At 41.2% G+C, this 23,269-nt stretch overlaps 1 protein-coding gene across 26 annotated transcripts in view; it reads left to right on the forward strand.

The window, feature by feature from the left end:
- The window catches only part of TCF4 (transcription factor 4), a 342,581-nt gene that overhangs the window by 93,237 nt on the left and 226,075 nt on the right, over positions 1–23,269 (forward strand). For 23 of the 26 annotated variants that reach the window (XR_013394718.1, XM_077936467.1, XM_077936470.1 and 20 more), the window contains 2 exons: positions 13,665–13,726; positions 18,944–19,040. The exons of the other annotated variants lie outside the window; for them this stretch is intronic. Coding sequence is in view for 22 of the 23 variants with exons in the window: in XM_077936467.1 (XP_077792593.1) it covers positions 13,665–13,726; positions 18,944–19,040 (159 nt within the window). In the remaining variant the exon portion in view is untranslated. The remainder of the gene's footprint in view (positions 1–13,664; positions 13,727–18,943; positions 19,041–23,269) is intronic. 26 annotated transcript variants of the gene reach the window in all.

Genomic DNA, 23,269 nt, shown 5'->3' on the forward strand with positions numbered 1-23,269 from the left:
AGCACAATTCAAAGTTTTGGTGCTCACCTTTAAAGCCCTAAATGGCCTCAGTCCAGTATATCTGAAGGAGCGTCTCCACCCCCATCGTTCTACCTGGACACTGAGGTCCAGCGCTAAGGGCCTTCTGGTGGTTCCCTTACTCAAGCCAAGTTATAGGGAACCAGGCAGAGGGCCTTCTCGGTGGTGGCACCTGCCCTGTGGAAAGCCCTCCCACCAGATGTCAAAGAGAACAACAACTACCAGACTTTTAGAAGACATCTGAAGGCAGACCTGTTAAGGGAAGCTTTTAATGTTTGATCCAATACTGTATTTTAATATTTTATTGGAAGGCACCCAGAGTGGCTGGGGAAGCCCAGCCAGATGGGCGGGGTATAAATAATAAATTGTTGTTGTTGTTGTTGTTGTTGTTCTTGTTATATGCCGAGAGCTTTCAGGATTTGGGAGCTTCCTACTATTTGAAATCTTGCACAACCTGCAGCACGTAGCTATATCCTCACACATCGGTGCTAATCCAAATTTCCCCTACCTTTGTTTCACAGCAGGTCAGCTGCGTTTCCGGTCCACTTCATTCCCCCTTAGTGCTGGCATCTTCCCCAACGCTTCTCACATGATAGCGATAACAGCAGCAGCAGTTCTCTGCACAGAGAAGGCATCCTGGTAGCATTCCAAATGGAGGGGTTGCTCCTCAAGGAGCAAGGAAACCACACGTGGGACAAGCACTCTTCTGGAGCCTTTCAAATGGAAACAAGCTTACTCGCTCACACATGATTAGCCACCTGGGGACCTTGATGAACATGGGTAGATGGAAAGCATACCTCCCTTTGGTGTAAGGCGCAATCATAGTCCAGAATGTGGTCCAATTGATTAAAACTTAATAACGAAAAGCTTACACGAGCCTCTCAGCTATTTAATTTCATAGCAGGAAACGAATTCTATGGATATGCTGATGACAAGAGACCTTATTCCTTCCCCCACCAAGGTGAGGTGGTGGATTCACTTACAAAAAGTTCTGGAATGAAACATGGTTTAGTGGTATTGGGGGGGGGGGGTCTATGCTCGCTTATCATTTTTCACAAAGGACATGTTTTTAACTGCGATATCTGAAGGGCCACTATCATAGAATCATAGAATCATAGAATCATAGAGTTGGAAGAGACCACAAGGGCCATCGAGTCCAACCCCCTGCCAAGCAGGAAACACCATCAGAGCACTCCTGACATATGGTTGTCAAGCCTCTGCTTAAAGACCTCCAAAGAAGGAGACTCCACCACACTCCTTGGCAGCAAATTCCACTGTCGAACAGTCAGTGGGAGCAGTGGGAACAGTCACTGTCGAACACTGTCATTGGTTCCACCTATTCTTTTGTGAACCAAATAGTACAGTCACACCTCGTGTTGCGGTAGGTTCATGTTGAGTCTTTTCGGCTTGCGAACACAGCAAACCCGGAAGAGTATACTTCCGGGTTTCGCCACATGTGCGTGCGCAGAAGTGTTCTACGGGTTTCACACATGTGCAGAAGTGCTCTATCATGCTGTGCGCATGCGCAGAAGTGATGCTCTAGTTACGGACTTTTCGGGGTGCAAACGGCATCCCAGAACAGATCGAGTCCATAACTAGAGGTACCACTGTACATCAGTCAGCCCTGTCCTCCCGGTGTGACTAGCAATGGAGGCTTTGGGCAAAGTTTTCCTTTTTTGCATCTCATATGGCCCCTCCCTTTGACCAAACTGCGGGAGGCAGTGGAGGACAGAAGTGCCTGGCGTGCTCTGGTCCATGGGGTCACGAAGAGTCTGACACGACTAAACAACAACAACATGGCCCCTCCCATTTCAGGTATAGAAGTGAGAAGTTGAGATAAATGAAGGGAGAACTCTGGGTGAATGCAGACACTTAACCCATGAAGAAATCAGTGATGCTTGCCTGCTTCTTAAATGTGTGATCACAACTTGTGATGAAAGAGGACAACACAGAAGATTGTTCTGGTGAGGTTGGAAACTTTGACAGAAATCAGAATCGATTGACTGCAGTATTAAATACGTAATTTAATAAACCAGGAATTGGTTTTTAAAAGTCAAGTAACTTGCTCTCTAACCAGTTTTGAAACCCTGGTTTACAGCACAGAAAAAGGCCGGAACCTAGAGGATAAACATCTAAAAGATTTTTTTAAAAGTAATTTAGTACTGGGGACATACTGTTGCCCCCTGACAAAAATGCTGAGGGTGATCTTGAAATGAAGAAATAAATTAGGGAGCAATCCAAATGAGAATGTGTTAAGATTAGTTACTGATAAACCTAATCACAAAACACATGAACTATGGGCTTTCTTGCTACAGAAAAAAAAAGACTTCAAATACCAAAACTTTAGTGAGATTTTATTTTACAAAAACAGTAAGGATTTCGTTATTTCAAAGGTATCAACACCCGGTATTGTAATTCTGCCTGGAAAACAAGCTCTTCTCTAAGAAGATTCCTTCCCATGAAATTCTATAGCTTGAGGAAATTGCATATGCATGCAACATAGTCATTCATAGACCACTAATGCAGACCATTATAACCATGCAGCCATGTGGGAAAAGTGCAGAACTGTTACCATTTTGTAAAGTTCTCAACTTTTGCCACACATTAGAATGCCTGATAGGAAAAGAAAAGGTCCCTTATATTTGTGTTAAAACAGATTACAACAGCCACACAGTCGAACACCTTACCACATTTTTAGTTGCTTGTAGTCATCTTCTAGAAGGAGAGTTGCACTCATGTAAAGATTTGTTTCGTGAGTAGAACTTTACATCTGTGAATGGAAGCTACTTTCTTTTCATGGGGGTTGAAGTTAGGATCCGAGCCACATTCTTCATTGCAATTAATTACAATTTAGAAGAGTTCAGCTTTAAGTCAAAGCCAGTAGAAGGCAATAGATAATGCAAGTAATTGACTGTCTGATACAAATATTTTGATGTTGGAGTGATCTCCTAAATTACTTGATCAATGAAGCATGGGGTAGAATATTCAGGTAAAAACAACCTGCTTATCAAACAACCATGGGCAAGCCATTGTTTCTCAGGTTTATCTTAACAGTGGTTGTGAGAATCAAATAGATTAGGAACAATTTCTAAAATTGAAAAGCATGGAACCGAGGGGTTGAAGTTGTGTTTAGGCCTTTTTCAAGTCTCTGTTGAGATTTTAGGTAGTAACCATAGAATTTTTTCCTGGTGTAATTTCCCCCCGGTTTCCTTTTCCTTTTGTTTTCCTCAACCTATTGTACCTCTCCTAGTGACTGCTCAATCAAGAACCCAGGCTTCAGGCATGATTCAAAAGCTCAAAATGAACTTATAATGGAAAGCTTTCAAGTTGTTGTCGTTGTTGTTTTAAAAAAAAGTTTCAAAGCAAGGAAACCTATAGTAGTAAAGTTAGGTTTGTCCAATATCTTTGTAACCAATTTGTACAAGTATTTCATAAATTCTAAACAAAAAAAATCCTTTAATTTTAGTAATAGCACATCATTCAGTCTTGAAATCATTTCAAGAATAGCATTTGTCTCTTCATTTTTTTATATACTGATGTATTCTTTTTGGACTATAGATGAGATAAAGAATTAACAATTTTGAAACAATAGGAACGACATGTTCCACTGTGATGAAGGAATTAGATAATCTTGCATGTTTGCTTAAGGGAGTCTGTATCTTGAGACTTTTATAGGGTAATATTAAAGCCCTGAGATGTCTTATTATGCCAATACCCAGAAGATTACTTTAATGAGAAGTAAAGGGCCTTTTTCCAATTACAAGGGAATAACTGTATTAAGTTTCTGTGTTATGTCAACCTGCTTTGATTTGATTACTGAAAAAGAAATGGATTTATCTGTCAGTGTTACTTAATTAAGCCTTCTCATTGATGCTTTGCAGACTAATATAGTGCGGTTTGCACATTTAAGTCTAAATACAAAGAAAATTGGCTGAAAGCTTAGGCACGACCTACGAAGATAATACACAGGAGTGATTGCTTGCCATTTTTCAGATCACTGAGTAAAACCTTAATATGCTAGAAAGACCTGAATATTGTAAAGCTGAAATTAAAATAGCTTGATGGCAAAGAGCTTTCAGTGATGTCATGAGAGAACTTTGGCACCATGATCCCCTGGCTTTGCTGACATGGGTGGGTAGGTATATTGTACACGTTCTTAATTCTTCCATCAGGTTGTATTTGTTTGTTTCTGTCCCCATCCCTTCTTACCTCAGTAATTTACATATTGTAACAGAAATTTAATACATGCCCCAAGAAAAGCAGATAAAAAAACAGATCTTCAAAATCCTGATTTTTCAGAAGAAATGTTGACTTTTAGCAGATTTGGGTACAGGGAATTCCACAGTTCTTCTTTTGCTCTGCAGGAGTCCCAGGACATGTTCATGTTCAGCTCTTGTGATGTTTATGGTGGTTCAGCCAAGTAGGGAGCATACTTGATGTATTCCATCTATGCACGGAGAAGAAGTGAGAATGGCCTGATTCTCATGGTGATCAGCTGTGCACTAAGGAGCAATTAAAAATACCTGCATCATGTGCGCAGCAATGCCCTTTTTGTATATAGATTTCAGATCTCTGGCAGGAATGTGAGAAAACCCTCATGGATGGAATTCATCATCGCACTAATACAGTTGCTCAAACAATGCACACATTTCTGCTTGCTAGATGGAACTATTCCCACCTCCCACTCCCCACCCTGTATGTTCTGTGGGTTCTTCCAACCCTCCAGAGCAGATTGGGAGCAGGCTTGGGGGAGGAGAGGGGAAATGCCCCATTACGCTAGCAGAGGAGTCCTCCTTCTGGCTTCCAATAGTGCAGAATCCAGCCCCAGGATTTTTAGTTTCTGTATTGATAGTTTTAAAAGTGAGTGTTGCTCTAGAAAAACAGCCTGTTGATACCAACCAATGGTCTTTTGCAATCAGAATGCAAATGGTATTTCCTCTACTAGAATGAACTGTTTAAGTCTCTTAGGGCACCATTCAGATACCAGTTCCTGCCCTCATCATCTCTCATTAGAGAGCCACCAGAAGTAGGTCAGCTCACTTTGTTGCATGAGTGATCCAGCAGCCTATAAATGATTTAAATCAAGTATGGGCAGAATGTAAAGATGACGGTTCACTGGTGGACCATTCAACAGTGGACCACCTAATAGTTGCTGGTTGCTGTGATTCTTGCATACGATACTGAATTTAAAGTGGATCTTGTTCTAATCCCAAAAGACACTAGTTATGCATAGGTTCACTGGACACAGCTTTGTTTGATGTTATTGCGTAGCAGGCTTAACGTATACTAGTAGATCCTGGGGATTCTAGTACAGGCATAGGCAACCTTCGGCCCTCCAGATGTTTTGGCCTACAACTCCCATGATCCCTAGCTAATAGGACCAGTGGTCGGGGATGATGGGAATTGTAGTCCAAAACAGCTGGAGGGCCGAAGGTTGCCTGTGCCTGTTCTAGTAGATCCTGGGGGCATAGAGATCAAGTAAGACTGAATTTTACCCAGCCCTGATACAAACAAATCAAACCATAAATCTAAGGAAATCCTAAGTTGGAACTTCTTCCTGTCCTGGCCCAGTTTGAAATCAGAAATGTAGTTATGGGTGATACTTGCATTTCCATTCTGCCTGTTAAAGGCACATGAGTGGCAACCATTTTAGGTAGATCTAGTTGATGCATAATCGCCGACCTAGAAGAAGGCGGAATGGGGGCAGAACTGGGTGGGGCATGCTTATATGCCCCCCACCGGTGTGCGCATGGGGGTCTGGGAATGAAACCCCCACGTGAAATGGTCTCCACCTGTAGATAAAGAATTGCATAATAAGCCTCAGGTTTGGGGGGCCGTATATGAGCAATACTGAACATTCACGCCTGATTTTCCCTAGTTCTACATACAGTTTCCTTTTGCTTTAGTTTGCACTGCTGTTTCGATTTTCCAGTTAAATTCATACAGTTATCACTTTGAATGTTTAGGAATCGGTGACTATAGGATCTGCACGCATGGATGCCACTGCAGGACACAGAAGTAAAACAGGTGCATTTCCCCCCCCAGGTAGAAATTGTAGGTTTTCAGGCTGATGGCCTCAACTGAAGGGTGAAATCAACATGACACACAACATTCAGAGGCATATCTGAGTTGGATTCTATCATGTTTTTGGCCCTTTTCAGAAAAAAAGAGAGAATGCTGCTATTGCAGGAATGTGTTTATCTGTTCACTCTGTAGATGTCTTTGCATCTAGATTCATGATGTTCGTATGCGAGTAGGACACATTGCTGTAATTTAGCCTTGAGGTATCGCTGACATGCATTGTTGTGGAGAAGTCTGTAGGGGGGAAGTTATCGTCACAGCTTCTGAACTATTTCGTGGTAAAAAAGACTTTTACATGCCATTACAGACATCCTAGAACTTAGGAGCAGCAATGGGAACAATATAAGCTGAAAGGTGTTTAACCTGGGTTAGGATCCTCACACCAAATTTTAGGATATAGGCATGCATTATCATGTTATGAATGAAAGTAGCCGGATGTTTAGCATAAGTTAGGCTAAAGTGAACTTTTTCATGTATTATGTGACATTTGGGTAAAAATAGAGGGGAGTTAATTGGCAGAGAAAAATATTAGTGCAAGAAAGTCTGGGGGTTGTATCCTTGTGAATGTGGAATGACTCCACAGTTGCAGTGGGACTTCTCCTCTCTCTCCTGTCCCCCATGTTACCCAAGATCTGCTCTGGAGGGTTGGATGAAAAAGGAGGGGAAAGTTGTATTGCACTTACATATGTCATTTCATGAAGCTCCTAAATACAATTAATGATTTAGTTGGATACCGTCCTAAAGATCTAGAATTATCTGCTTCCATTCTACGCACAGTTTAAGGATACTGAATGAATTTTCCATGGCTAAAGCAGCCAAAGCAGTGTTAGATGTACAGTGGTGCCTCGCAAGACGAAATTAATTCGTTCCCCAAGTTTTTTTCTTCTTGCGAGTTTTTCGTCTTGCGAAGCACGGTTTCCCATAGGAATGCATTTAAAATCAATCAATGCGTTCCTATGGAAACCGACTTCAGACCAGGTCCGGGGACAGTCTGTCCCCCGACCTCTTCTGAAGGCTGGGGGGGACGACAAGGGCTTTTCTTCCCACCCCCAGCATTTTAAAAAACCCCGGGACAGCGGAGACTTCTCCGCTGTCCGGGGCGATCTTAAAATGCTGGCGGGTGGCAGCGAAGCCTCCGCTGTCCCGGGGCGATTTTAAAGCCCCCGGGAAGGCAGGCAGGGGGGAAGCAAAGACTTTTGCCCCCCGCCGGCCTTCAGAAGAGGTCCTGGACTCTTCTGAAGGCCGGCGGGGGGCGAAAGTCTTTGCTCCCCCCCCCGCCTGCCTTCAAAAGCCGTCCGGGATAGCGGAGAAACGAAGGCTGGCGGCAGGAGGAGGTCTCTCCGCCCCGCCGCCAGCCTTCGGAGGAGGTCCGAGGACAATGGGGAAGACGCGCTGCGCTTCCCCGCTGTCCCAGAGATTTCCCTATGGGCTTTCGTCTTGCGAAGGAAGCCCATAGGGAAATTCGTTTTGCGAAGCACCTCCAAAACGGAAAACCCTTTCGTCTAGCGGGTTTTCCGTCTTGCGAGGCGTTCGTCTTGCGGGGCACCACTATAGTTTTATACCTGCAGCTTGTTCACATAAACAAGTTTGGAATTTGAATAACAATAGCACTAAGCAGTGATTTGCACATGGCAATGGAATATCACAGATCAAACACCAGAGATCAAAATTTTATGCTTTATGCAATGCTTTTTATTGGCAACAGGTCAAACACTCAGCTGTGAATCATCATCTGTTGAGTCCCGTTGACTTCAAGTGACCACAGTGGATTAAATTAAAGTATGTTTGTTTAAATGTCTTGTGGATCACACTGTTTGGCAGCAATCCGAACTTTGTTTGCTAATAAATTTGCACATGATTAGGGTATTTGTGTCTTGAGAGAGTTAAGTGGAGATGTGCATTTCAATCAGATTAAGTTATTAGAAAGAGAAAAAGTCTGCTCTTGGTTATACCAGTAAAGTCAATTCACATATAGAGTTCATGACTGGCCACCCTCTTAGTTTCTCTGTTGAATTTTGATGAGGGAACATTTGTAGTAAAATGTGGGAATGGCTGTTGCAAAGACCTAATGCATCTGAAAACACTTTGGAATTCACAAGAGGATCACACATATTTGCAGTAGTCACAATAAATGATATCTACAATCATATTGATATTGATTTCTATAACCTTTCTGTACACACACACACACACACACACACACTTTACAGATGGGGTATGCTACAGGATCATTACTGCTGAAATATTTACATCATACATGACATTTTCCCCACTCAAGTCATAAACTTTGGGTGACATCCAACAGTGTCCATCTGCCTGTGTAATAGACTTCTGCTCATGTAAAAGAACTTTCCCATACTCTTCTTCTCTGTCCAGCACCTGGCGCACCCACAAAATTTGCTCTTGAGCATTGAGGAACCTCTGTGGCAGACTGGGGCATGAAGGAGGGCTGCAGGAGGGAGGAGAAGAAAGAAAAACCCCATTGCCTGAGTGGAAGATGGATACCCCTCATTTACAGCAGGCTGAAATTTGGCACAGCTGTGACATGACCAGCTTATATTATTGTTTAAACTTTTGTGGAGGAGGTGGAATTTCGGGGAAAGAAAGAATGGGAAGGGAGGCCATGCACAAAATTGCAAATAATAATAGTAAAATGTCCAATAGCACCTTAGAGACCAACTAAGTTTGTTCGGGGTACAGTGGTACCTCGGGTTACATACGCTTCAGGTTACATACTTCAGGTTACAGACTCCACTAACCCAGAAATAATGCTTCCGGTTAAGAACTTTGCTTCAAGATGAGAACAGAAATCATGCTGTGGAGTATAATACAGTGGTACCTTGGGTTACATACACTTCAGGTTACATACACTTCAGGTTACAGACTCCGCTAACCCAGAAATAGTACCTCGGGTTAAGAACTTTGCTTCAGCATGAGAACAGAAATCGTGCTCCGGTGGCGTGGCGGCAGTAGGAGGCCCCATTAGCTAAAGTGGTACTTCAGGTTAAGAACAGTTTCAGGTTAAGAACGGACCTCCAGAACGAATTAAGTACTTAACCCGAGGTACCACTGTATAAGCTTTCGTGTGCATGCAGAAGAAGTTTTTTTGTTTTTTTATTTATTTCGACTGCGTCAGACCAACACAGCTACCTATCTGAAACAAAATTGCAAGTTTGGGAATAAGTAGCTGGACATTCATAAATCATGCCATGTATCATAATTTAGGCTATGATCCTGTATTCAGATATGTACGATTTTCACTTAGGCTAATGATTGATTTCTCCTGGGCACGTGATTTCAGTGTTCAGAATGGAGCAGAGACTGTGAAGCCAAAATGTGCTCAAAAAGTCTGTTGAAAAGCCATTCAGTTTCATCTATGGTTTGGATGTGCCTTGAATCAGAATCCAAAAGAGTTAATAATCAGTTGCATAACACCCGTGATTTTAAAAAGCTCTGCCTAATTAACTGAATGCAATGGTTGATCTGATCTGTCATTTAAATGATGCACATATTTTAAAGAATGTAATTAAATATTTACCTGGAATGTCTTGTGTTATTAGCACTTTAATGTTTCATTGAGATATTAGGAATTGTGATGCGGAGAAATATAACATTAACAAACATGTTAACATGCAAGGGGAGGGGGACAGATCAAGGTGGAGGCAAACACTTTCTTTGCTCATACAGCTAGGTCACAGATACGCAGCGCAGATGCCTAAGCTTCATAACTGCACGTGCAAACCCAATTCATATTCTACATGTAATTTAAGTGCTTTGCTTTTGTTAATCTTTTCTACATGCCTTTTTGTTCAATCAGATTAAATCTATTGTTTCAAGTAATAGAATTAATAATAATCCATAATGAATGCGATGGCGGATAATGCTCTAGCATCCCTTTATGATAAATTAATGGCTTGCTCTCACCTGGAAAGTTGTACCAGTAATTTAAAGAGGAAGTATGTGGTTTTAGTAGTGTGGAGGCCTTCAGTAATGTTCCGTAAGAATGACTGCACTGGACTTCTGGTTTTCTATTTCTGCTTCTTGATTTAAGCACTCAAAACAGTATCCAAGGAATGGATGCCAACTATTTTTTAGCAGTGCACATTGCTGAGGAAAGCACCATTCCATTGTATTCAGTTGACAAATTGTGGCTACTACTACTACTACTACTTATTGTGGGAGAAAATTCCATAGTCTAACTATAGGTTATGTCATGACTTGTGCTCAGCATAGTTCTGATGCTGAAGGTGCTTCATCCATTTCCCCTGATTCCTCAATCCTTCTACAGCTGTCTGTGAGAGACCTTCTGGAAGAGTGTGAAAGGCAGCCCTGCAGGCTGTAGAGGGAATGAGGAAGTGGTGAAAACCACCACCCTGTCCCCTTCCTCCTGCTCCTGCTGCATTCTGGGTCTCTGGATTCTGGTTCCATTTATGCAGGTCTGAAGCCATCCCTATGTTTTCTGAAAACAGCCATACAGTGGTGCCTCGCAAGACGAAATTAATTCGTTCCGCGAGTTTTGTTGCCTTGCGATTTTTTTCGTCTTGCGAAGTACGGTGTCGGGAAAGTTTTGGAAAAGCTTCAAAAATCACCAAAGTCTTTAAAAACCTCAAAAAAAGGCTACCACACCGCGTTCTATGAGTTGCTCCTCGAAGTCAAGTCGCAACTGTATTAACGGTGTTAAGAAAAAGGAAACAAACTTGCAAGACGTTTCCGTCTTGCGAAGCAAGCCCATAGGGAAAATCGTCTTGCGAAGCGAGTTACTTGTCTTGTGAGGCATTCGTCTTGCGAGGTACCACTGTATCGTGAGGAAGAATTGTATTCAGTATCTACTTGTCAGGGAATAGTAAGCTTTACTCAAGAAAATGGGGAAAGGGTTACATCTTCCTCCTGGGTGCTGAGGGCCCAATCCAAATCTCCTTTGCCCCTCATAATGGCAGTTTGCTGAAATTTTAAGAGACACCCAGGAAATCCAGATCATGGGTCTCTGTCATCTTGCCTGGTTAACCCCCGAGTGACTTTTCATAATAATATAACTCAGGGTCATCCAGTGAAGCAGAACAAAGTGACAGACCAAAGAAAGTACTATTTCAAAGCACATAGTTAAGCTGTGCAAGATGTAGTGAAGTTCACTGACTTGGACAGCTTTGAAAGGGTATTCGACAAATTGATAGAGGTATGGCTGTTAAAGGCTGCTATATTACATCCTTGATCAGAGGTGGTAATGTTGAGGGTCACAGGCAGACGAGTACCCTTGTACTTGTGTCTGGTTTTCAGGCTACCAGGGTCATCTGGTTGGCTACTGCCTGTCTGTCTGGACAAGTCAGGCCTTTGGTATGATGCAGCAGGGCTGTCCTTAAATTCTCATCACAAAACCTCATTCTGGCAGTGTAAAATTATTTCAAAACAACGTAGAGCCCCTTTAAACTACTAGTAGCACAATGCAGCTGGGAGGAGTTGTACTTTTGGCTCCAGTACAATGCATCCAACACAAACATTTAGGGATAGGATGTTTTCTCTTTGCCTGCTTTGGTATGCTGTTCTTCATATGTTATGATTTGATATTAAATATCACTGGGAAAAAATAATTCACTAGAACTTTATAGTTATGCTTAAAATTAAGCTTGCTCTTAATTGCTTTGCTGGACGTCTGCCTAACTAGAATAGTCACAGGAGATTCTCAACACATTTTTAATGAGCAGTCAGGCAAGCATACTCCAACGCGCTTTAGTATGCCACAAAGCACGTAATGGACTCTGCCTTAAACAGTAGAGTTGAGGGACTTCTGTTTCTTCTCTTGGGCCCTGACACAACCTCAGAACTGCCACAATGTACCCTGAGGCACATGATGCACTGTCTCTGACTATCCACAAGGAACACCAGGTTGCATTCAAGGTACAATTGGAAGCAGCCATTCTGCCTCCCTTCTCAGGTGGCCTAAGTCAATAAAATTAGACAACAGAGCAAGCTGTAATGAAAATAACTCATGTGGAAACATATTGTGTGCTCCCCCCCCTCCATTCTTCCCTTCCTCACTTCCTCTCTTTATTTTATTTACAAAAAGAGTAGCTTTCCATTAGAAGCCTCCTCCAGTGAAATAAGCACGAGAGGTGCAATTTTCCGGGGAAACAAACGTTTCTGTACCCTCTTCCATTTTTGTCAAGGAGAAGCATGTAGTTGTAGAGCAATAATTAAAAATTCCTATAACCTTTTTCATCAAAAAGGTCTTAATAGCAGTTTAGCATATGTAATTAGTTAAGCCTTGCAGCACCTTTGCGAGGTGAATGCTATACCTTCCACTTCCCAAAAGGTGATTTTCTGAGAGCCATAAATCAGGAATGGACAGAATGCAAAGTTTTTAACCTCCTTGGTTCATGCTACAAACTGCTTATTTGCATTGGCAGAAATAAATGTCGGAAAACTCTGTAACAACAGTCTTAATATTCTAAGTCAAAAGGAAATAACAGATCAACAGTACAGCTTACATTTTGAGCTAATCCTTCTCAAGAGTACTTCCCAGGCACTGGAATATTTTATTCCCATCGTTGTTTACCTCCCAAACCTGAAAACCTGTTAGAAAGTTTCCCAAAAAGTTTTCGAGTTTCAGAAAGCCACGCTGAAGAGTTTCGATCAGTTGGATTTGCCAACTGACCAGCAAAAGACAACAGCTGGACTTCCCCTCTCCACTCGGTGACCTCTTTAAAAATTCTGTACAGTGTTCATCTTAGCTTAGCCTTCCCCAACCTGTTGCTGCCAAGACATTTTTGAACTCCCAATCCTCATCAGAATCGGACAATTTGCCCAACTGCCAGGGTTGATGGGAATTGTATTCCAAAACTTCTGGAGTACATCAAGTTGAGGAAGGCTGCCTGAGTGAATTGATTGCTTTTGTGGTTGATTTGACTCCTTGGTTCCACCCACCCAATCACTGTGCCCCCTCCAGGTATTGGGATTTTAAAATTTATTTATTTAAAGAGTTGGTAACCCTGAAAAATGCATCTGGTGAGTTCATGGCCAAGCTGAAATTTAAGTTCATTAGTGTCCCAATTCAGCAATTTGGTTCATTGAAACACAGGATTCCTCAGCCTGCAAATTTTTCTTTTTTCTTTTATGAGGGATGCTCTCCAAATCAATTCATCAAAAGTGATTCATGAAGGGATATTTCTTGCAGTTATACAAAATAACTTTTATATAGGGAGAGTATTCTTTATTTGCTACGTAGCATTGTCAGTTTTATCCTTGAGCCTGTGTGGTTTTGCGCTAGGTTTTGAATTCCAACTTTAGCCAGTGACTTCCAGCCACTTCTTAAATGTCTCCTGAAAGACTGAGTGACTAGAATAATTTTTATGTGCAAACCCTCCGGTTCCTGAGGGTCCAGTTCATTTCTGCTGTGAATTTAAATTAGTTAATTTAAGTGGTTGGGTCAGAAGCCACTATCATTGTAGTAGCCCTGTGCCTGGTTCTTAATTAAAGGCAACAGGAGATTAATTTGAAACATTAATTTAAAAGTGCCTATACAAAAGGAAAGAATTATTGCAATAAAGCCTAAAGAACTTTTTTGTCCCTAGATGTAGAAGACAGAACTAGCTCAGGGTCCTGGGGGAACGGAGGACATCCTAGTCCATCCAGGGTAAGTATATCTAATCTTTTTTCTCTTCCTCACCAGACTTCCTGTGTATGTAAATTTAAAATCTAAATGTGAGTTTTACACCTGATTGCTTAGGAAAATGTACATGCAAATTTGGTTACAGAGCATCATCTTCCCAGAATTGCTTTTTTAAAGATTCTTATCTGATCCCATGGTTGAATTTGACAACTGCTCTGTTCCTGCTAAGAGGGAGCAGGGAACTTCATTAAAATGACTTCTTCTTTGCCTTGCTTGTTGCTATCAGCCCTTGTTCCATTGCTGTAAGTTATCTCTGGTCTGTAAGCTGTGTTTTTGGTAGCGGTTGACTATTCATTTGCCGTAGATGGCTTTCCAGATGTTTTTACTTAACAGGCACAAAATATGTAAGACACACTCTGGGCATCTTGCATTCTAGGAGATTTCCAAGCACAATATTTTGCCTTAGTCTTGATACTGGTGCTGACCTTTAAAGCCCTAAACGGCCTCGGTCCAGTATACCTGAAGGAGCGTCTCCACCCCCATCGTTCTACCCGGACACTGAGGTCCAGCACCGAGGGCCTTCTGGCGGTTCCCTCACTGCGAGAAGCCAAGTTACAGGGAACCAGGCAGAGGGCCTTCTCGATAGTGGCACCCTCCCTGTGGAAAGCCCCCCCACCAGGTGTCAAAGAGAACAACAACTACCAGACTTTTAGAACACACCTGAAGGCAGCCCTGTTTAGGGAAGCTTTTAATGTTTGATGTATCACAGTATTACAATATTCTTTTGGAAGCCGCCCAGAGTGGCTGGGGAAGCCCAGCCAGATGGGCGGGGTATAAATAATAAATTATTATTATTATTATTATTATTATTATTATTATTACTACTACTACTACTACTACTACTACTACTACAATTATTATGATTATATAAGGTGTATATAGATGGTTATTAAAGCATAAGTAAAAATATTGATAGATAGAGCCATTGTATAATACAATTAGTACAAAATAGTTAAAGTTCATGTATCTGCTTTTATTCTTCTACACCCAGACTAGAAGGGTTCTAGAGGGAATAATAATTGTCTTTGAGCAATGGCCATTACAAAGCATGGGAATAATGCAAGTAGCTACAATCACAGATTGGTAGCGTATCTACACTCCTGCTAGGAGAAACACTAGGGAAGCAGGGACAAAACATACCACTAATTATACCACTAATAATTATCAATACAAACTGAGATTAACAGCAGCATCAAAATACTATTGCAGGCGGTCCTCTTTGTAGTCTTCGGCAGACATCGTTAGAAGATTGTGGTGATTTTTTTGAGCTGCTACCACATAGGTGGCAACCTTGTTTGCAATGATTTTATTGTGGTCTGCCAACAGATCAGAAATAATATCCATAAGCGTCCAACCAGCTCTTGCTCTCAAAAGGTCTCCCCTAAAAAAACCCAAGCTTTTATACAAGGAACAGTGCAAAAGGCAATGTACCATATCTTCCACCTTCCCGGTACCACAGGCCCATGTCTGCTGGGTATAGGGAATCCCGTTATACTTTCCCCTGACGGCATTGTTTGGAAATAATTGTCTATCTTGCTTCTTTTTTGTCTCCTCCATATGTAACTCTCAACCCCAAAGCTGCCCCCCCCAAAAGCTATAACTTATTCAGCTACATGTGTAGCACACCTTTAGAGCCATTTCCCATGATGTCTCTGCGGCAGTAAGAGAAGTGAGAACTGTTCTTCAGCATCTATTGGGATTCTTTGGCTACAGCCAAGAGATGGCTCTGGTTTTCATGAGTTTTACAGTAATGTTATTGCTGTTTCGATGTAAGCTACCTTGTCTATTCTACTTGAAAGATAGGTGCATGCATGTCCGTGGCTCAAAGGTATTTCCTAGCAACTGTTCTAGGGCTTCGCCATCTTTCTCTCCCCCCACCCCCCAAGTTACATGGTTTTTCAGTATGGTGTGGCAACATATTATCCGAAGCTTCTGCCTATCAACCTCCTTCTGATGTGGAAACCTTTATAGGCCAAGGACCATATTCCCTTGAAGGCAGCCCTTCTATGGGCACCATATCAATTGAGGGTGGAGCTAGTACCAGGAGAAGGGAAAGTGGGTGGAGCAACAAATGCAGATTTTACCTTTGTACGGTTGGCTAGTTTCAACACAGGACCCATACACACACACCACACCCAGTATCTTCCACTTTTCCAACTCTATAATTCTATGATTCTATGATCCAGAGATTGAAGAAGGCACTATCACAGTTCAAGGACACATTCCAGCCAGGCAAAAACCAGTCCGGGTATGAAGTAAGGTCAATGAGGAGAAAGGGTGTGGGGCTTGGGGAAAGTTCTGAGGTCCAGATTGAGGCCTGGATAGGGGTTGCATTAAGCCCTTGGACTTGAGATCCCCACCTTTGACTTGTGTCATGGTCAAGCCAGCTCCGTAGATTGTGAAGCCTGTATAAGGAAGTGTCTCTCATTTATGTCCCAGACACATTTTGGAATGGCTCCCCAACTCTTGCTGCTGTTCCTCAAGGAGGTTACATATTTGCTTTATTTGCCAACAATATTTATATCCTGCCTTGCAATGAAATATCCAAGGTGACTTAAGATCAATATGAAGTACACACACTATGATAAAAACAGCAAGGAGAATCAATATTAATAGATAGAAATGATGGGTTGGTGGGTGGGGGAACAGTGGAACAGAAACCAGAACTAGGTGTCTCTGTCATTGAATCTTCTTAGCAGTAATATAAACACTTCTGCGTTAGAGCTGAAAATTCTGTTTGGAGAGACATGATCCTGTGGGAGCCAAAAGGTCTACTGGGAATAATCCCCTGTAGTCTGACCTTTTGGCCAGTTCGGATTTCTGGACAATTGTGGTATTCAAGGGGGGAAAGTAGTCTTGTTCTGTTAGTTTTTCCCTATTTGTGCTAGATGCAATTTACTAGATGCAAATTACCCCTTTGTCTGCTTGTTCTATATAACCCCTCACTATTCCTAACTTGGATATAATTGCTTGTATTTTCTTTTACACATAGCTTACATATTTTGTGGACACGCTCCAGCTTTCAAAGGGATGACCAGTTGTGGTGTTTTGCCAAGGTTAAAGAGATGATACCTGAACCTTCAAGTTAAGGACATTTTAAAGAGCTGGAGATATCCTCTCTCTTTGACACTATGCTCCTAACTGCAGTCTTCAAAGCACTTTAGGATCTTCTAGCTTACTATTTTGCAAGCCATTACTCCAGCTGTCAAGTTTGACATTCAAGTGCATTATGTAGATGAGGTGAAGCTGTCTCTCCTGCTTCTCATATTACAATGCTCACACATTCATTCCTATTGGCAGTAAGCAATAGACTCAGGAAATACATCTTAGTAGTATCAAAATTACTAATTCTTATGACAGTTGGAGATTAGAACAGTCGCATTCCCCACCCCTCAAAAAAAGAAAAAAAGCCCAACACTCATCTGACTGCTGCAGTTGGTTTATGCCTCCGACTTTAAATCACTGTGTTTTCCAAGATACACAAGGTTTGAACCAAGCAAAAGAAGGTTTCGGGGTCTTTGAAATCTAAAGTAGCACCATTGTCTATACTTCAAACTTTTTTCTCTGTGATAATTTTGCCCCATTCTGACAGGCAAATGTGTTTCCATTCAATGTGGTGCCGATATGCACATTTATATCATGCTTAAGCAAAGAACGTCTTGAGTCGTAAAGACAGCATAAAGATCTCATAAAACAATCTGAATTAAATATATAAAATGCAACTCATTCAGACAATAATATGCAAATAATAATGTCTAGTTGAGGAACTACAAGGAAAGCCAATGCTAATATAAAAGTTTTTAGCAATATTGTGGTATCATCACTTCCGTTGCCATAAAGAACCACTTGTCAGTTGTCCACCTAGTTCAGCACTATCTGTGCAGCAGCTCTTAAAATCTTCAGGATCTTCATGGGCATCCACTGGGGGTGGGACAAGAGGTTAGTTTACCCAGATGAACCATAACCTCCAGATTCCCTGCTTTCATTTTTTGAAGAAAAAAAAATTTTCTATCATTTATAGGTCATGAGATATGAGGCAGAATATGCAAGCCCAATTCTTCTCATTTGTTTTGTGAGAAACCTTGCTATTCACATCCTGTAAGCTCTCAAAAATCTACATATCCAAGATGGCCCTGGCTAATCTGGATTAATTTTATAAACCACTCTACTCAGATTGCAACTACAAAAGTACTCTGCCCACTTTGTGTTGCCTTTTCATAGTAACTGATACTGAAATATAACCAGGTTGTGTAAAAAGGGGATTAGGAGCATGAGCTGGAATCTCCTCTGTTGATCCATTGGACTACAAACTGTCACCAAGGAGCAAGAACAATGCTGACACCTGGTATTGTTACTCCTGGAGAGTAGGAACATCCCCAAAATTTTCCATTTAAATCCCCTTTTCAACTTAGCCTCAGTGAAAGCCATATTTTTCCTGGAATGCTTGAATTTTGGAATTGTGGTAAAGGCAGTTGAGAAATCATTCTGAAGGGGATCGGAGGAGAATCTGCCTTCTTCCACTTGGGCTATAATCTTTTTCCCCCTTTAAAGAACAACAACACATTCTGAAGTAAAACAGAAAATGCAAATATTATATTTGCTTTAATTGACAAATGTAGGTATAAACATTTCTTCTTTCAGTAGTAATATATGCTGTGCAAAATTTAGTACAACAAATTTTTCATTTAGCAAAAACCAATTGGTGCAAAAGTAGAATGGACTTCTAAAACTAACCTGATTGCACACGGAATCAGCACATCAAACCTCTGAAAGAATTATAAAATAGCCAGGAGGAACAAGTTAATTTCAGTCCAGCCAATGTTGCAGTCTGAAGTGCCTGGAATAGAGTAACTTGAAAGTTTATCTTTCCTTAAATAAAATATGCAACATTAACTTGTAGAAGTTCTCATTCTTTGGGACTGCAACACAACATAATTCAGTCCTTGCCACAGATTTGAAAATGATAACAACATTTTTACTGGCTTGTAGCCTAGGAATTAGCAAAGGTATGGACACAAAATTTTAATGTATTGCTGACAGAATAATTATCTGCAAATGTCATCAGTTTCATTGGAAAAGCAGTCGTGCTTTTCTAGTTGTAATATACAGGGGGAAATGTCTCTAAGAGATTGGAATATGTATGTTACACTTAAACTGTATTTGTTTCCAATTTATTAACAGAACTATGGAGATGGAACTCCTTATGAACATATGACAAACAGGGACCTTGGATCACATGACAATCTATCTCCTCCTTTTGTGAATTCCAGAATACAGAGTAAGAAAAAGACTTATCAAAATTTGTATTACGGCTTTGTGTTTATAAGTGTGTGTGTGTGTGTGTGTGTGTGTGTGTAAATAAAAGAGAGTTCTCTATTTTTACAGTGTTTGAAATCTGTGTTCCCAGTAAGTTTGTGTTTGATTGTGGTAGTTACCAAATGTTTTCCATAAACCATTCCCAGCAGTGCCAAATAAATGCCTTGGTAAGGTCCCCTGCAATGTCCACAATGTAGAAACAGTGTATACGTTTTATAAGCATTTTCAGTTGCGTGATGCGCTAGCTTACATATTACGTACTTTTCAGCAAATCATTGGGATTGCAAAACAAAACAAAAAAAGTACGCAGTGGTTAGTTGTCTCAATGAAAAAACAATTGGAGGTTAAGCTATCAGCAATCTGAAAACGTTGTTTTCTTTGGATAACAGTGTGAAGTTGCCTGCAGGGACTTGTAGTCTCTGGGCTGTAAATTTCTACATTAAGGCTGACCATGCCTGCAGCATGCTCCTCTTCTGACAGCCTGTGGTATTTGGCAAGTGTGTGCCCTCACAGTTGGATAATGCTCGGCCACTATCATTCTGACTTGCAAGGATCTCTTTCTGAATCTACAGCAATAATTTTGGCTGTCAGAAGAAAGTCTTTAATTACTTGCAAGTGCAGATAGCAGCCTTCCTTTAATCACATGTGATAAATGAGTTCTGTTAAGATAAATATATGATGTAAAAATATTAGTAATCCTTTTTCCCTGGCCAAGATCACACCGTTCTCCTTCCACTTGTCAATGAACTAACTGAGATGCCTTAGTTTCAGACAACTGAACTTGAGCCAAGGAAAGCACTGAGTTGTAACTGCGATATATCATTCTGGGACCAATATATGCCCCTGAAATATTCCTTGCCTTTCATTATTAGGAAATATTTGTGAGTTGTTTAACATGTGAGACAGCGTTGAAGCTTGCAGTAATGTATATGTTAGTGCAACGTAGTTACAGCAGTTCCAAGGGGTTGGCGTGAGCCAACAAAAGCAAGGAAATTCTGACCCTCCCTTCTTAACTCACACTATTAGGTTTGACTGCAGGCAGTGTAAATACAATCTTTACATTGTATCCATGGTCTTCTGTGAAACCCACTGTGCTGAGTGATGCTTTAAGGTTTGACCTTTTCACTTTGAGGGTTGTGCTTCTTCTTCTTCTTCTTCTTCTTCTTCTTCTTCTTCTTCTTCTTCTTCTTCTTCTTCTTCTTCTTCTTCTTCTTTTGCAACTGAAAAGTTTGTTTCTCTTGTCTCACTTTGTTTTGGCTTTCCTCAACAAAGAACACTTTAGCTTGTAAATCGTGTTGTGTTTCAGTTTTTGCCAAGAAAATTGTGCGCCCCTTTGTTTTAACCGCGAGTATTCGCTTTTCTCCGGGAAAAGACTTTTACAAGCACATTCTAAAGCATAAAAGCGAACATATTCTGATGAGAATTGTTGGAAAGACAGCACACTCATTTATTGAAGAGCTGTTAGGAGCTTGATTTTTCAAACCTAAACAAATAATTGCCCTTTTGTATTTGATGCAAAGGGTCCTTTGTTGTTGCTCATCAGCACTATCGGGATTGCTTGGCTTCAAATGGCCAGTGTGTGTTCTGTATCTCCACGTTCCAGACATTTCTATGCGTTCTGGCGCATTTTTAGACCCAAGGATACTGGTCTTCTGTGTGCTTGAGTATGCATATGAGGGGAGCTAACAGCTTCTAACAAGTGTGGTATCATGTAATAAGGCATGCTTACCATTCGATTCAGTGACCTTGCTCAGTGTTATGTTACCTTAATTTAAAATTGTACTTTTGTAATTAGAATGGTTCCCTTTTCATTTGTGTCTGTTTAGGCTAAACAGTTCCACCCCTTTTGTTGAATTTTGCCATTGACCCTGAACCCAAACTGCAGAAGGTGTGCAGAGGGGGAAAGGATATAGAGAGATCTCACAAGAGAAATGTCTGCTCCTCTTGTGCCATTGAAATAAAACATACATTCATTTGCATGTGAGAAATGTTAAGAACAGGTGGGTCTGCTGCAGGGATAGCCAACCTGGGGCACTCCAGATGTGGCTAGACTATGACTCCCATTATCCTCAGCCAGCATGGTCAGTGGTCAGGGATTATGGGAGTTGTAGTTGACTACCCCTGCTCTAATGCGCGCTCACCTGAGTGGAGTAGATTCTCCCCCTATTTTGCAGAGCTAGCAAATCTGTAACAGTAATCATGCTCAGAAAATCTTCTGTTGAAAGAAACCTCTTCCTGAGCTGGCCTTTCCCTATAATGAAAGGAAGGCTGAAAAGTATAAATGTGGGAGACAAGGCCATCTTACTTACTGTAACAGTGAACACTGCTCTATCTGTGCACCTGGCATTAATGAAAGTGCCGTTCTGTCAGATAAGCAGTCTGGTCTGAAACATGGTATTTTGGTGTTTATGGAACGCTACATTTTCCACCTTGAGCAGATTTGGAACTGAGCGTGGCTGTGTTGCAGGCTAGACAGTTTACCTGAATGTAACGAAACTGTCTACGAGATGGCGTCAGGGAATGGGAAGTGCAAAACCAGCTGATAGAAAGATGACTTTCAGAGACAGGCCAGAAATAATTGTTTGATCAGGGAAAGCTCTCCCCGCCATCTTTTTTTTAATTATTTTTAAACTCCTCAGGCATTACAGTTTTAAAGGTGGTTGTGTCTTACACATATTGGGCATGTTTTATTTTATTATTTTAAAAAAGGAAGAGGAGGAGGATTAAAATAATAGTAATTATGGGAACAAGGATTCACACAGATCTGTTGAAGTGACACCTTAAAAGCAGAAGTGACTTGTTGGGTAGTTTGGAGCTACCTTCCTGGGCAGAGGAGTCGCTGTGGCTTAACAGGAGAGAGAGGGAGGTTGGCATGGTGCAAACACACCATCAGGAGCACCAGATGAGCGCCAGATTTTTCACTGCACCATGTCTTGCTTGCTATGTACATATACTTGAACCACAGTATCCCAGTTCCGGCATGGTGGGAAACTGATTTTAAAAGCTATGATATCTTCCTCAAAGCTAGGAGTACAAAGTGAGAAAGAATGTAACAAATGGAAGGGGATTTATAAGCCCAATTCCTGGTTGTGGATTTTGTGTGCATGTGTGTGTGGTTGCAGTGTATGTGGTCCCCTCTTTGCTTTGCAAATGTGTGTGGGCAGCCCCTGGTTTAATGTGACATAGTACCAAGCCCATGCCTTCCAGCACAATCCTATGTTCATCACCTCAAAATCAAGTCCTATTGAGTTCAGTCACACTTACTCTCAGGTCAGTGGGGAGAAGATTGCAGCCATTCTGTTGAACTTGTAGAGTAATACTTGCATAGCCATCCTACACAAAGTAGCTGTTGTCTTAATTTTACGTGAACTGGAGGGATGGATTGGGGGAATTGGACATAATTTAGCATAGTCATTACTAGAAATGTGCAGAGGAACCATGAATATTTGTTGAAATAATGTGGCAACTGTGGACCTACATTGCAAGCACTTGCTTTTAGGTATTAATTCCAGCTTTAAATGCTTTCAAAGTAGTTGGAAACCATGCAAGAAGTATTTAAATTAGCCTTCACTTCAAGCCGTGCAATAATTAGCTGTGGGGAATTAGCAAAGCTAAATTTATTTATGGCCAAAAAAAGATTGACTTCCCAAATTCTTTGTGTAGAAGCATAGCTCTCGGGCTCACCAGCCAATCAAGTAAAAAACTCTCTTTTACAGAATAAATCAGTAGTGCACTTTTGGGGCAGTGGAAATCTGTCCACATATTTCAGTACTATATAGGAGTCAGAATATATTGCTATGGATGCATGTCATTCCAGATTTGCTGCTCAATTTTCAGGTGCCTTCTTTGCGAGCTCCTCTTATCCTTCCTGGGTTATCTTGCTAGTACATTAAATCATTTACCAATATACAGTAACTTGTTTCTTTACCCCCTGTAGCTTAATGGAACATTTCACTGCTAGGATTAGATTGAGGTTTCGGGCGATCTTGAAGAAAGCTTCTGGCTTTCTACATTGACCTTTTGAATCTCATCTGGGTTAGTGGTTGATATTTTGATTTGGTTACTGTGGTCATATTGTGACAGCTGCTGGTTCATTATAATTCAGTTTCGCTGCTCAGTCTGCCTAGCAGGAATATTTAGGTTTGGGTTGCTTCAAAGAGTTTCTAACCATCCTGAGTTTAACCTAGCACC

This window comes from Podarcis muralis, chromosome 11 (assembly GCF_964188315.1).
Source record: "Podarcis muralis chromosome 11, rPodMur119.hap1.1, whole genome shotgun sequence".
In the NCBI taxonomy this organism is placed as follows: Eukaryota; Metazoa; Chordata; class Lepidosauria; order Squamata; family Lacertidae; genus Podarcis; species Podarcis muralis.